Consider the following 13,467-nt stretch of genomic DNA (forward strand, 5'->3'; position numbering starts at 1 on the left):
CGTTTATTTTGGTGATGATTAATGACTTTAAGGAGTAGAAAACCATCGTAATATATTATTTTTGCCATAATAGTGTATGATTATCAATTTTAGGAAAATAAATAATAACTATTAATAACAACAATAATAGTGTTAATATAGGGAAGCTAGGGGATAATTCCCATATATGAGTACTTTGAGATCCCATAGTTATGATATGTCAGTGTTTTGCTTTGCTAAGATGCTGATTTTTAAGATTCTTTTACTTTTACTAGACCAAGGGAAAACGCCTCATCACCCAACGCACATTGACCGGTTGGTAAAATCTTTAAGTTCAGATCCAGACCCGAACCATATAGTTTATCGCCAGTTGGGGTGACCATCCATATGAATCTGGATTCATTTTTGTGTCAGATTTCATCTGATCCAGATGCGGTCCATATAGCTAGTCACAAGTTGGCCAACTGGCGACAATCCATATGGATTTGGGTCTCGTTCAGGTAAAAAACCCAATTTGGTTTTGGATCCATTATGACACGTCCTAGGAAAAATGCATATATCTCAAGTTTTATAAGTTTATTTGACAAATTATTTGATGTATTGAAAAGCTAACATCATGCTCTATAATTGGTCTTCAGACAAGCTTGCATGTTTATTTTATATCATTTTATACTTGTATTTATATCATTTCTTATTTGCTTCTTTTTGCGCAAAATATTGTTTTCTATGTGTTTCCTTTTTATTTTTCATGCACTTGCATAATCACTTCAAAACCATATCCTGCTTCATACTATTTTTTAACATACTTCTCTGCTTCCACTTCACGCATCACTTCTTGTATCCATTTTGGTTTCTTGGTAACTATGTTCCAAACAGGGGCGTAGCTAGGATTCATGTGTGTGTTTGTGTTTGGGGGGGAGGGGGGCAGATAGGGGTGTAGCAAAAAAAAAATTGGTGTGATACTCGGGGGTTCTGCCTGAAAAAAAAAATCTATAAAAGACCAAGTGTGCATGTTTTTGATCACTTGCAGGAGTTGCTTAAATAACAGGACAACTGATTTTGTCAACCCACCCAAAGGATAGGCGACTACCACAGTAGGGATGGCAGTGGACCGGGGAAAAATGGAGCCCTGTCCCGCCTCACCCTGTTTGGACCAGGATGGAGGACATGAGGCCGGGATGGAGGTTAAAATCAAAACCCGTGTGGGGATGGACATACGCCTTTCCCCGCCCCGTCCCGATCTTCAATCCCCACTTTGCCATGCCCCTTCCCCCTCTTCAATCCCCACCTTGCCCTGCCCCACCCCATCTCATCCCCATCCCCGATCCTTCTTTAGGGATGGCAGTGGACTGAGGGGGAAACGTGTCCCACCCCACCTCACCACCATTTGAACTGGGGATGAAGGACATGAAATGAGCAAGAATAGAATTTAAAATCAAAACCGTGCAGAGATGAAGGGCAGGATTTTGAGACGGGGCAGGGGTGGAGACCCACCTTGCCCCAGTCCACTGCCATCCCTATACTGCTGAAACAAGAGCATAAGTTTTGGAAGTCTGTAGTAGTCGACTGAACAATAGGCAACATCCATAAGGTGACTCCAGCGAAGTGGACCAAAAAGGGAGGGGCACATAAATTAAAAATTAGTGAAGTTACCGACTGGGCTCCGCTTGTAAGGCAGGAGCAGTTAGTGCACGCCTTGTGTTGGGGACGTTGCAAGTTCGAACCTCAATGGTATATGGTTATATAACTGGTAGGAGTCTGACTACAGCTTTCTCTGTCAAACAATTTTAAAAGAAAAGCTCGCTATTCGGCTTCTATCACCGTTTACCAGACTTTCCAGGCGAGAAGGGCAAAAGTTTCAAACAAAACAAAAACCAAAATTTTCGTTATACTCGATAAACTTTACTGAAGCTATGATTTTTATAAAATACTAATATTTCGATGGCTATTGGCTTGTGCAGTCATGTTCCCTTTATTTTATAAGCACAACATTCAAGCTAATTAGTTAATACTGTTTTCAGCTACTAAATCTTCTATTGTTAGATACATTGGGATATTGGCTAACAAACAGGGATAAGAGCCAAACAGCCGTACTATCTTGGATTAAAAAGGAGAGAGAGAGAGTATGACATTATGTCATATTGCCATGCACAAACCCCTTTAGGAGGCCCCTAAATCTCCAAAGTTCACCGACCTATTGTGATGAGAGTTGAAGGTCCCCCCCCCCCCTGTCAAACATGGTTCTCTTCGATAGGATCCGAGCAAGTATCTCAAACAAAAATTTATCCATTAAAAAGCCACTGTGTTGTTGCATGTAACAACTAAAGAATCAACATGGCAAAAAAATGAAAAAATGTACTGCTCTGTTAGGTTAGTTCTAGAATGGGTTGTATGCAAATCAGACCAATTGCAACTCCAACACTACAACCTGCCTACCTAGAAAAGAACACAAGCCACAAAGGCAAAATGGCTAGGACCGGAATGAAAATACACCAATTTTGGGTTGGATTAAAAATGGAAACGGTAACTAACATAACTAACAACGATAAGAACTCAGGAGCAGGCATCCAATAAAAGCATAAAGCAGAGAGACCATGCACTCAAACATGACCAACCAGCTAGGCAGATACAGTGTCTGCAGTTGCCCTGACTATACCATTCGATCTAAAATCTCGACCCCTTCCGCGACCACGACCACGCCCTGCAATCACATGACAAGTTCAGGCACCAAAAGAATACACAACCAAAACAATTAAAAAAAAAAAACTAGTTGGACAGAAAATTGTTGGCTGAATGCACCACCTCGGCCTCGGGTAGGTGCTTCATCATTGTAACCACCAGATTCATGGTGGGTATCTGCTGGGCCACCATAACTTCTTCCACGGCCACGAAAGCCACGGCCCCTACCACGGTTATAACCTCGTCCCCTGTCCCAGTCACCATCTCCGTGATCACCACCAACATTACCATTTCCTGCAATGCATAACTTAATTAACAGACTTTAAAGTGAAAGCCTGCATACACGATTAAAATTCAACGTCCAACTTACCTCTAGCTCTCCCCCTCCCACGGCCTCTGCCCCTCGCACCAGGAGAGCCCTCTAAACATTGAGAGATGTCAGAGGTTTGTATTTAGCAGGTGTGGCTAAAGACAGAAAGACTGCTAAATTACCTGCTCCATAGTCAAAATCATTCAACGGCTTGACCTGTTCTGCGGGTAAAGGTGGTTGGTATCTGCATGAAGAACACAATTGTATCAAGAATTAGAAGAATCTACTCTAATCATCATATAACTACCCTAGAGGTTGTAAAACAGAAACACTTGCCAAGCCAATGAACAAAGGCAAAAAAAATGAGTTCAGAGAAAATACAGGTAAAAATTTATTTCATCATTGGAACTAAAATACATGGTTGGTCTCAAGATTCATCCCATAGAATTTCTCCTAGAAAAATGGGGACTATAGGTACCAAGTACCACAACAGCAATATAGCATGAATACAAATCAACAGACAAGTTCGGAAAATTTTTGTGTGTATTCTAACAGTAAAACAATGCTTAGCAAATGTATAAACATAGGAGAAAAATTATGGAAGTATCAAAAAAGATTTAATGCACATTCAAAATCTAACTTTTTCATATAACGCTGAATGTATTTTCTAGAGAATCAGTATCATCTGTTACCGATAGATTTAAAGTAATAGAAGTCTCAGTGTGATCCCAAGAGAGGAGAGGGGGAAAGGGTTCTGATAATCAAATGGACAGCCAAACTAAAAAAAATCAGCATTATTTATTTACCTTCCAATAGAGAAAGTTAAGGCAAGAATCTAATTACATTTTCTTATGAGACCAGAATCTGACAGTGAGCAATAGGCGTACGAGTAGCAAGTATCACTATTGCCAAAGACACTGCTGCAAGGATTTGAAACATCATTTATTGCCATAGAAGGTGCTGGAGTTGGTCATAGTTGAAGCTCGGAATAAGCAACAATCTTACCCAAGAACACATCCATCTCACCAACAAAAGGCTCAATTTCCATGATTAAAAGGAAGAAAAGGTGACATGCAGATCCTTGGAGAAGCAGGCACTTGACAAAGGCCTTTGTCAAAGCATATTAGGAAAAGCTATCAATTGCCACTATGTAAGCCTCCAGCAAAAGCACCCAACCATCTAATAGGAACAATGGTCATTAGCTTTCATATCATGCCAAAAAATGAATCAAGCAAGCAATAAACCCTTTTTCTGGAGGTGGTTGAACAAAAGTTACCAGCTATTTTTGGGAAAAATTACAAAGTGGGTCCAAAAAATGGACTTTCAATATTTCTAACAATCTAAAAACAAAACAACGTAGAAAGAGTTGCAAAAGGTGTGGCTGATGAACCATATTAACAGTTATAACTTATAACAGTAATTTCTCATCGCAACAAACTAGGGAAAGGGGAAGCAAGAAGATTATTTTTTAGGGGAACATAAAAAATAAACAACAAAGAAAAATAGAGAAAATGTTGAATAGTTCAATAATCTATAATACAGGTCATTCCCCAGCATAATGTTCATGCTAGCTCTAATTTACATGTGAGAACACCCACAATAAGCAACACTCTTGACAATCACATCCTAGTGAAAAGCAAAGCAAGCAAACATGGACAGACTCCCGACAAGCGACCGCAGAAGAGTGATGCCCAATATTTTGGGCATGACATCAAGAAATAACAGAAAAAGAGTGCCAGGTGGGCAGAAGTAATGAGGAACAAAAGTAAATATAATGCAGGTTAAGAGGTAAAAAGAAAAAACAAGAACGCAAGGGATAACAAGGATGGGATGAAGATTTGGTATACAAGAAAAGAGTAATTTATTTTATTAAAAAAATATAAAAGAATAGAGAGTTTAGTTGATAATACTTGAAAGTAATAGCATAGATATGCTTGAAAATATTTAATATGGAATTATTTCAAGAATACTAGCACACAACCTCAAACCAAGTTACGAACTTACGAAGGACTGGAAGAAGAATTTTGGCACCAGAAGAACATGAGAGCTATCAATTTACAGATAGCATACTACAAAGTAATGATGTAAATGGGAAAGAAAGAAATGGCAAGAAGCAGAGATAGGAGGATAGATGGAAGACACAGATTAGGGATAGAAATGAAACATGCAAACAATTCTTGGTTTCTTCTTTTTTTAAGACAAAAAAAGGTGGTATATTGGCAAATATTTAAATGAAAAAGGAACAGAAGTATGACCAGTTTCTAGATACATAAAATAGCAAAAAGAAAGATCAAAAGACTATATGGAACACTAAACACAAAGTATGCATTACACTCCATATCAAAGACGTAAAGAAAGAAAGATGCCTGATCACCAAGGTTAAAGAAATGAAAACCATTAGCATCCTAGGTGTTGTCCAGACAAAGATCAAAGTATAATGACATTAATGAGATATTGATAAAGTATGGCCTAATAAATGAAAACACAAGGGAAATGAAAATGAAAATGGCATATTGAATACTTGGTGGAAATTCAACAATATTTCAACAAGAAAAATGTCCAAATATTGCAACATGAACACCTAGATTCTTCTGTTTGTGTGCATAAGCATGCACTTTCTAGAATGTGCACGTCAAGCTTCTCCTCCCTCTCTTTCCCCTTGTCCTCTCCATGAATCACAAGAGAAACATCCAAATGAGCGTACACAATCTTCCACATTAAGAGCTATGTTACTTGGACACTGACACGGGTGTTGGTGTCGAACACAGGAAGAAGTGTGAGACACGGCGGGTCTTAAAAAACTAGATACTTGGACACAGCAATATATATAAGAGATAAAAGAGAGATTTAAAGAATTATGCAAACAAAATCATAAAATATAAAATGCACATTCCTTTCCCATTTGTAATTTCATCTTTGATAATTTACAGTTTTATGAACATGTAAGATTGTAAGTACAAAAAGTAAAAAACAAATCATCAAAACTAATGGGAGTGTCAATGTGTGATGGATACTTCCCAGATAAGTATCTTCCACACCCTAGAATAGTGTCCATAAAGCTGGACACCCCTGTCCTTTATGCAAGAAACTGCACACTCCTTGGACACGGCATGTCCAAACACAATTTAAGGTGTCTGACCCCACATGGGTGTCCAAGTTTTTGGACACTTCTAATTTTAAAATCGGCGTGTCGGTGTCGTGTCGAAGAATGTCGGTGTCGGAAAGTCTCTAACACTGACACTTCAGCTTAGATGAAGTGTCCATGTAACATAGATTAGGAGTCTACGAAATTGAGAAAAACCACTTGAAGCCTTTCCATCCTTTTTTGTTCCATAACCCTAACTTGGTCCATATTCCTCTCCCTCTCCCTCTCCTTCTCTAACTGCCCACAAAAATATGAGAAAAAACTCCAAAGTACATACAATTCCTTACATTCACTTTCTAGGGCAAAGAAGAATTTCTGAAAGAAAAAAAAGGGCATAAAATATACTTTTTGGAAAGATGATTCTTTTGTTTGAATATAGAGATGGGTTTCAAATTTCTGATTTTTCATTCAAATACCCGAACCAGGTCATTTTACTCCTAGAAAAATGAAGGTACACAGACTGAAAAAAGAAAATCTAACAAAAACCCTCATTATATAGCAACTGAAAATCTAAATCCATCATTAACCTAAAATATGGGTCATCAATCGTCATGCTTCATTTCCCCATTCTATTAATTTATTAAAGAATGTGAAGGATAGTTGCAGCAATGGATTCTCATTCCCCTAACCTCCCATCAGCGACAACACAGTAGAATCATAGAGGAAAAGAAAATATAAGTTATTCATCAAACAAACATCACTCAACTCACTACGAAATGCAGAAAACATACATTTAAAGAGTTCAAAAGAAAATGCACATAACTTGTGAAACTAGTAATTATTAATACTTTCAACTACAAGAGACATCCTCGGAAGTGCTATAATGCACTGGCAAAAATGTGTAGATAACGTACATTACACATTAAACTTGTAAATGTATATTGTAACTTCAATGTATATATTATACCTTTTCAATATTGCACAAGGATTTTTTTTAATGATACATGTGATGATAATACTAATTATGAAGATAATTAGCAAGACAAAAGCCAGCATAGACAAGTCTTTGTAAATAACTGAATGCTACACATAGAATCATCTGAACACTTAAGTAGAAGCCACTAGAGTAAAAAAAAACTAAGCATCAAAAAGCCATAACCTAGATATGCAAGTAAAAAAAGTTTCTGGCTCCATTATTAAGTACTAGATTTATTGAAGCCCCATCCCCAACCTTTAGAGAAGCAGTAAAACCTCAATAAAACTTAAGGTGGCCATAATAAACATACAGGTTACCAACTGATTCTGATAGATGCATGTCCAAAACACACACACAGAGAGAGAGAGAGGATAAATCAAATACGCATTCAAACCAATAAATGTGCTGGTGTCATTCCTTGAACATTTGCAATAAAACAACCATAAAGATAAGATATTTAAATGCATATTTTATGTATTTCTTCCAAGATAAGCAGATAAACTTTAGAGACATTTTATATCATCTTGAGAACATTACTGAGATTAATGGGGAAAAGAAATCTGCAGCCAGCTCTTGCAATGATCCAACATTCAATAGCTCATAAACATCATACACAAAGAAAAGAAGGGAATGCACTCACCCAACAGCTGATTTATCCAATTCCTTTTTCGACAAGACTACTGTAATCATTGAGACATGCCGAGTAGTTTCCAACCTAAGAAAACAAGAGTAATTACAGGTAAAAATACAGGAAAAATAACAAGCTTTAGTAAGATTTAACATTTCTTGCATGACTGTAAACCCCCATAAAAGCAGGGTGGATGAGCTAAGCTGCACTGCTCCACAGGATTTACCTGGGATGCCAGCTTGGAGACCACTTTCTTGTAAAAACACTTTCAGTGATTCACTTGAAATCCTGGCAACCAAGGGTTCCTAAATTTTAGCAGTCCACTAAGCCAAGTTCCCATCATCAAAAAATAAAGGAAAGATGGTGTAACGCCTTCTTACGGAAGGAGGCCTTCTTCTAGTGGCTCCCATGTATCTGTTATGTCAATTGACCCAATTGATGTATTTTGATGAAGACCAACAATCCTTCTCTACAAGTAGAAGCATCCTCAACTTATATACATTGCCATGCAAATAACTATTGACAGATGAAGAACGAAGGATGATAATTTGAAAAATGACCACAGGAATATCTTGACAGACCAATCATAACCTACCTTAATCAGCTCAACAATCATCACAGTCTTGTTGATTGCCCTTCCCATTGCCTTTAAGACGATTTCATTCGAACCTTTTTCCTTTATAAATCAGAGTTGCAAGGCATTTAGTTATGACGATGCAATAGAATGAAGACCAGATATAGATAGAAGTAAAAATAAGGTCGTTACAATCAAAATAAGCCAATATAGAATGATACAAATGAAAATATTTTAAGAAAAATAACCAACAGAGGCATAAATAAGCAAGTTCAATCATAGCATTGCTTTCTTCAGAACAGAAGTTTAGAAGAGCATTAAATGCATACATAGCAAACTAGAAATTTAAATATCAAGGATGCTACTAATAAGAAGAAATTTAATGAAACCATTATCCTTACTACAAAAGTTAAATTTGTATAAGTTCAGTGGAAAAAACAACAATGTGGGACCCTTATATTGGATAAATGCTCTTCCTCACAAATATATTGGATAAATGCTAAAGTGCTGCCCTTTTAGAAGCATCTCCATCATGTGTTTAAGATGGTTAATTGAAAGAGCAGGATCACATTTAAAACATTAACAGCATGCATGGCTGCAGACATATGCATGTATACCTACATGATAAAATTTACAAGCACGGGAACCATCAGGATAACATTAACATAACAATTTTTGGTCAAAATGCCTAGAAGACACTATAAGAATGGAATGATATGAAAATGATAACCATATAAACATCATCAGAGCATAATCATGATGGATCAAGTGGTTCCGTGATATGCAGAAAGAACTTCACATGGACCCATGGTGGAGCTGCATCTGACTAAGGACCATAGCTAATTAAATTATTCTTCAGCTTTTCTCCTAGATTCTTTGGTTTTTTTACAGTTTATATTTAAAACAATCTTTGACAACTGCCAGGTGCTGACTAGACTTTAACTAGATAGTCCATAATAAGCATATGCAAATTATCAGAAAGACAAACTTGATCAAGGATCAAAAATCACTAAAAAGCTGCAAGATTTCAAATTGCTAACACAAGTATGAAGCTTTCCTGAAACTTTGAAGATAGAGAAGTAATTATTGGCGGAAGAATCAGATGTATAATTGAGATTTGACCAACAACATATGAAGCCAACCTTTTCATGTGAATAAGAGTGAAAGCACGTGGAAACGAGGAGAGTATAGTTAACATCCTTTCCTATACATGCCTTCATTGCGAGCAGAAGCATGTAAATTTTCACCAAAACCATGTTGGAAATAAAATACATATCAGTGACCATCAAAAATCTCAGGTTGTCCCTTTTCCTCAATCCCATCCATGAAGCTGGGATATTGATAGAATCCCCGTCAAGAGGATGAAGATTTAGATCATTTGAAGGGTTTCTTATTATTTCTCTGGAAGAATTATGGAGTACTGCTTCTGATGGCAACATACTACTGTGTGGTGGCCCCACTTATGGGGTCACCCAAAAACAGTTTACCAACAACGCTGATTCATCAAAACTACTTTTCCCTTTCATTATCTGTGTTTCCTATGTCGCTTTAAACTCCTATTCTGCGATATAAATCCATTAATTTCAATCACCGACTCAATTTCTCAAAAAAAAAACAGAAAAAATACTAATGAACGAGAACAAAAGACGCCATTTTGGGACATAAACAATCGAATAAATCGCTAACAAACAACACAAAACCGACATCGGATTCACTAACAAACATCAGCCAGAAGAAAGTCAGGATTTTGGGAAGCTTACCTGAAGCAAAGTAGTTGCGTACGTGATGTAGCTCCGCATTCTCCCTTGTGTGGTGATCCTGATCTCGTTCTCGCTTATCGGCGTATCCTGCCGTGGCTTCTCCACCCTCTGATACCGATCCATCTTCCTAAACCCAGCAAAATCACAAAAATTGAACCAAACTAAAGAAAATAAACAGATCCCCCAACACAATCACGGTGGCAGACGAGAACAATCCCCAAATTAGAAAAACAAAGGAAATTTGAGGGAGAAAATATGAAGATTTTGCCTACCTTCGTTCCTCTCCTTTTTAGCCCTAGAACGGCTACGTTTGTCTCTTCCGCCCTAAAACCCTAATTTCCCTCCTAACCCGCTTTTGCAGATGACACATGCCCTATTTTCTTTTAAAAAATTTATTAGTTTTTTATTGGTAGAAACTAGAAAATAAAGAGGTAAAAAATGGGGCTTTCTGCTGATTTTTTGAATTAATTAATTGGTTTAATTTAGATTATTGGGGGATCTTATCCCTTGCAAAGGGCTGGCTTGTCCCTTTCTCTCCAGGCTTGGGCTCCACGTATTATCCAACGGTCAAGGGAAGGGAAGGTCTCTAGGGTTGAAAAACATGATTTGCCCTGCTCATGGCTTTGCGCATTAAGCACTATTTGGATTCAGGGAATTTGGGAGTTCTCAAGGACTCGAATTCTTTCATTTGAATTCTGTGGTGAAATTTCAACTTGATCATGATTCTTCCTTGTAATTCAATTGTGGAAGCCAAATCCAAATTCCAATTTCAGTTTTCTAATTTTATATTTGGCCTCAGCCCAACCTTTTTTTTTTTTAGAAAGGCAAGCTGGGGTTAGGCAGTCCCCTACCAGTTATACAACTGTATCATTGGGTTTTGAACCTGCAACATCCCAACACAAGGTGACTTGCACTCACTGTTCCTAGCAGACAAGCCGATGAATAAGCCAATAAGGTCTAAAAGCTCTCTCTCTCTCTCTCTCTCTCCAACAAAAAAAAATCATGATCATGTGCATATGGGATATAATAAATAAATTTCATAAAACAAATTTTCAATAATAAATTGAAATGTTACTCTCTTTCTTGATACAAATTTTTTTATACACATACCTTAAGGCCTTGTTTGGATGACAAGGTTGCAACTTGGGTTTTGAGATTGTATCTGAACCTAGGGGTGGCAAAATCTGTCACGACCTACCAACCCGCTTCTTAGCTGGGTTCGGGTTTGGCTTAAACGTGTTCGTGTCATAAAGGGGTCGACCCTCCTAACATGTTTATTAAACGGGTCGGGTTTGTGTTAGGGGTATGCCAACCCGCCAACCCGACTCACCCGTTTAATAAACGGGTTAGGCGGGCGGGTCAACCTGTTTACCCAACCCCGACCCACCAACCCGTTTACCCAACCCCGACCCGCCCGCCAACCCGTTTACCTGAACCCGACCCACCAACCCGCCCGCTAACTTGTCAACTTATTTACCCGACCCGACCCATTTATTAAACGGGTTAACCGTGTCGTGTCGGGTTACCCGTTTAATAAATGGGTCGGGTTCGTGTTTGCCACAGCCGACCCATTTAATAAACGGGTTGGGCTTGTGTTGAGGTATGCTGACCCGCCAACCCAACCCGATTGCCACCCCTCTTTGAACCAGACTCCGAATGACTTAGCTCCACTTAGAACATTAAAATTTGAATTTTCAACTGCGAATCACACTTCACTACTCGACAAATGTTGTTATTCGAACCTGAAACCAACAAAGGTTAAATTTTTATTATTATATTATATATTCATATGTACCAATATTTTAGAAAAAAAACTTATAGAAAAATTTTACTTTTCAAAATAATGCAAGATTTTCTTTGTCGATATTTTCTAACAAGGAGGTTTTTGAGTGTGACTATGATTCATATTGCACAACACAAATATCACCTCATCTCCAAGAGTTGGTGTTTTATCATAAATTATAAAGGCAATCTTTTGTAAATATCATTAACTTACGAAAATATGGATTAATATGATAAAAATCATTTTAACTTTCAAAATATTTTCAGATATTTTATTATTGGAGAATTCTTTTACTATGGTTTAACCCATAATGTTTGTTTTATTATTATTAATTTAATGGTTATGCCACACAAATCAATACATTAGTTACATTAATTTTGCTTGAAAAAACAACAATTGATTGGGTTTTAAAAACTAAAAAAAGAAAACCAACAACCTCTTGAATTTTTAAAAATGTAGTGTAAAAGGAGATATAGGAAGCTTATTATGATAATAACATGAATAGAAGTAAATAATTTACAACTAATTTAATATATTGAATTAAGAAATATAATGTAAACTCAAAATAAAATTAAATCATAGTGTAAACCATGCTAAACACTTGTCTATTTTCTACTAATTTTGAGATATTATTAGATTGAGTTCTTCCACATGTTGTGGGTTATGGAAGTAACATAACATTGTGTTATTTAATTATGTTTCTATTATATATTTTTTCATGTTTTATGCATAGTGGAATCTAATATACCTAAACAAAATAAATAAGTTGGCATAATCTAAGTATAGATTAAATTATGTTGGCATATATTAAGTTGGTATAATTAAGTTAGCATTATTAAGTTTATATGTCTAATGATTTACATATTTAAGACTAACTTTTTAGCTAGCTAAAAAGATCGGTAGGAATATGACATTACAAATACTTTATACAAGTTCGTACTTATTTGTTTTTTTACTTATAATTGCATTAGGTAAAGCAAACTAATTATTCGAAAAAGGTTTACAATATTTCATGCCCATTTTATTTAGGAGATCCATCGTGTATTTGTGTTAAGTTAAAATAAGGGAATCAACATGTCGATCTACCTCTATCCCAAGAAAATACCATAATAGACCAAGATCTTTCATTTTATTTTATTTTTGCAAGAACCACTTCACTTCTTAATATGTTCACTACCTATCAGTAACAATTATATCGTCAATATAAATTAGTAACATAATGATAAAATTGTTACCTTTGTAAATTAAAAGTGAATGATCTAACAGGGATCAAGTAAAATCATAGCCTTGAATTACAACAAAAAAACTCTTAAATCAAGCCCTTAAAGCTTGCTTCAATCCATAAATAACTATTTTTAACCTGTAGAAGTAAATATACTTTGGTGGCTGCTCTATATAAACTTTCTTCTTAAGATGCCAATGTAAGAACACATTCTTTACATCCAACTAACTTAGTTGTCACCCATGATCAAATACTAGAGAAAGGGTGATTCGTATAATGCCTATTTTGACAACAGGATTGGAGGTCTCGTCATAATCATGCCCATATTCTTGATTGAATGCTTTTGGTACTAGGCAAACTTTATATCTCTCGATAGTTTCATCTGGTTTATATTTTATTTTATACACTGATTTCGAACCAACTATATTTTTATTAGGCAATCTTTTCACTATATCTCATGTCTAGTATTCA

General features: G+C 36.5%; 1 protein-coding gene across 2 annotated transcripts; it reads right to left on the reverse strand.

Moving 5' to 3' along the window:
- Positions 1 to 2,245: 2,245 nt before the first annotated feature.
- On the reverse strand, positions 2,246 to 10,366 carry LOC149835930 (uncharacterized). 2 transcript variants are annotated; one of them, XM_090008862.1, is made up of 9 exons: positions 10,264 to 10,366; positions 9,992 to 10,118; positions 8,253 to 8,333; positions 8,038 to 8,126; positions 7,670 to 7,744; positions 3,151 to 3,212; positions 3,029 to 3,079; positions 2,782 to 2,952; positions 2,246 to 2,680 (listed from the first exon to the last, which is right to left on the reverse strand). In XM_090008862.1, exons 2-9 carry the CDS (start codon positions 10,112 to 10,114, stop codon positions 2,598 to 2,600), a joined length of 735 nt encoding a protein of 244 aa, XP_089864988.1. In that variant the 5' UTR covers positions 10,115 to 10,118; positions 10,264 to 10,366; the 3' UTR covers positions 2,246 to 2,597. The 2 variants fall into 2 exon arrangements, with proteins under 2 accessions (XP_089864988.1, XP_089864989.1); XM_090008863.1 differs by lacking the exon at positions 10,264 to 10,366 and having other exon boundaries at positions 9,992 to 10,244.
- Positions 10,367 to 13,467: the final 3,101 nt, after the last annotated feature.

Source organism: Nuphar pumila, chromosome 6, assembly GCF_984573655.1.
Source record: "Nuphar pumila chromosome 6, dmNupPumi1.hap1.1, whole genome shotgun sequence".
NCBI lineage: Eukaryota > Viridiplantae > Streptophyta > Magnoliopsida > Nymphaeales > Nymphaeaceae > Nuphar > Nuphar pumila.

Coding starts and splice junctions, on each gene's coding strand:
- LOC149835930 (XM_090008862.1), bottom strand. CDS start 10,114: ATGGATCGGTATCAGAGGGTGGAGAAGCCACGGCAGGATACGCCGATA. Junction 3,213..7,669: donor TTGGATAAATCAGCTGTTGG/GTGAGTGCATTC, acceptor TTCTTCATGCAG/ATACCAACCACCTTTACCCG. Junction 3,080..3,150: donor TGATTTTGACTATGGAGCAG/GTAATTTAGCAG, acceptor CTCAATGTTTAG/AGGGCTCTCCTGGTGCGAGG.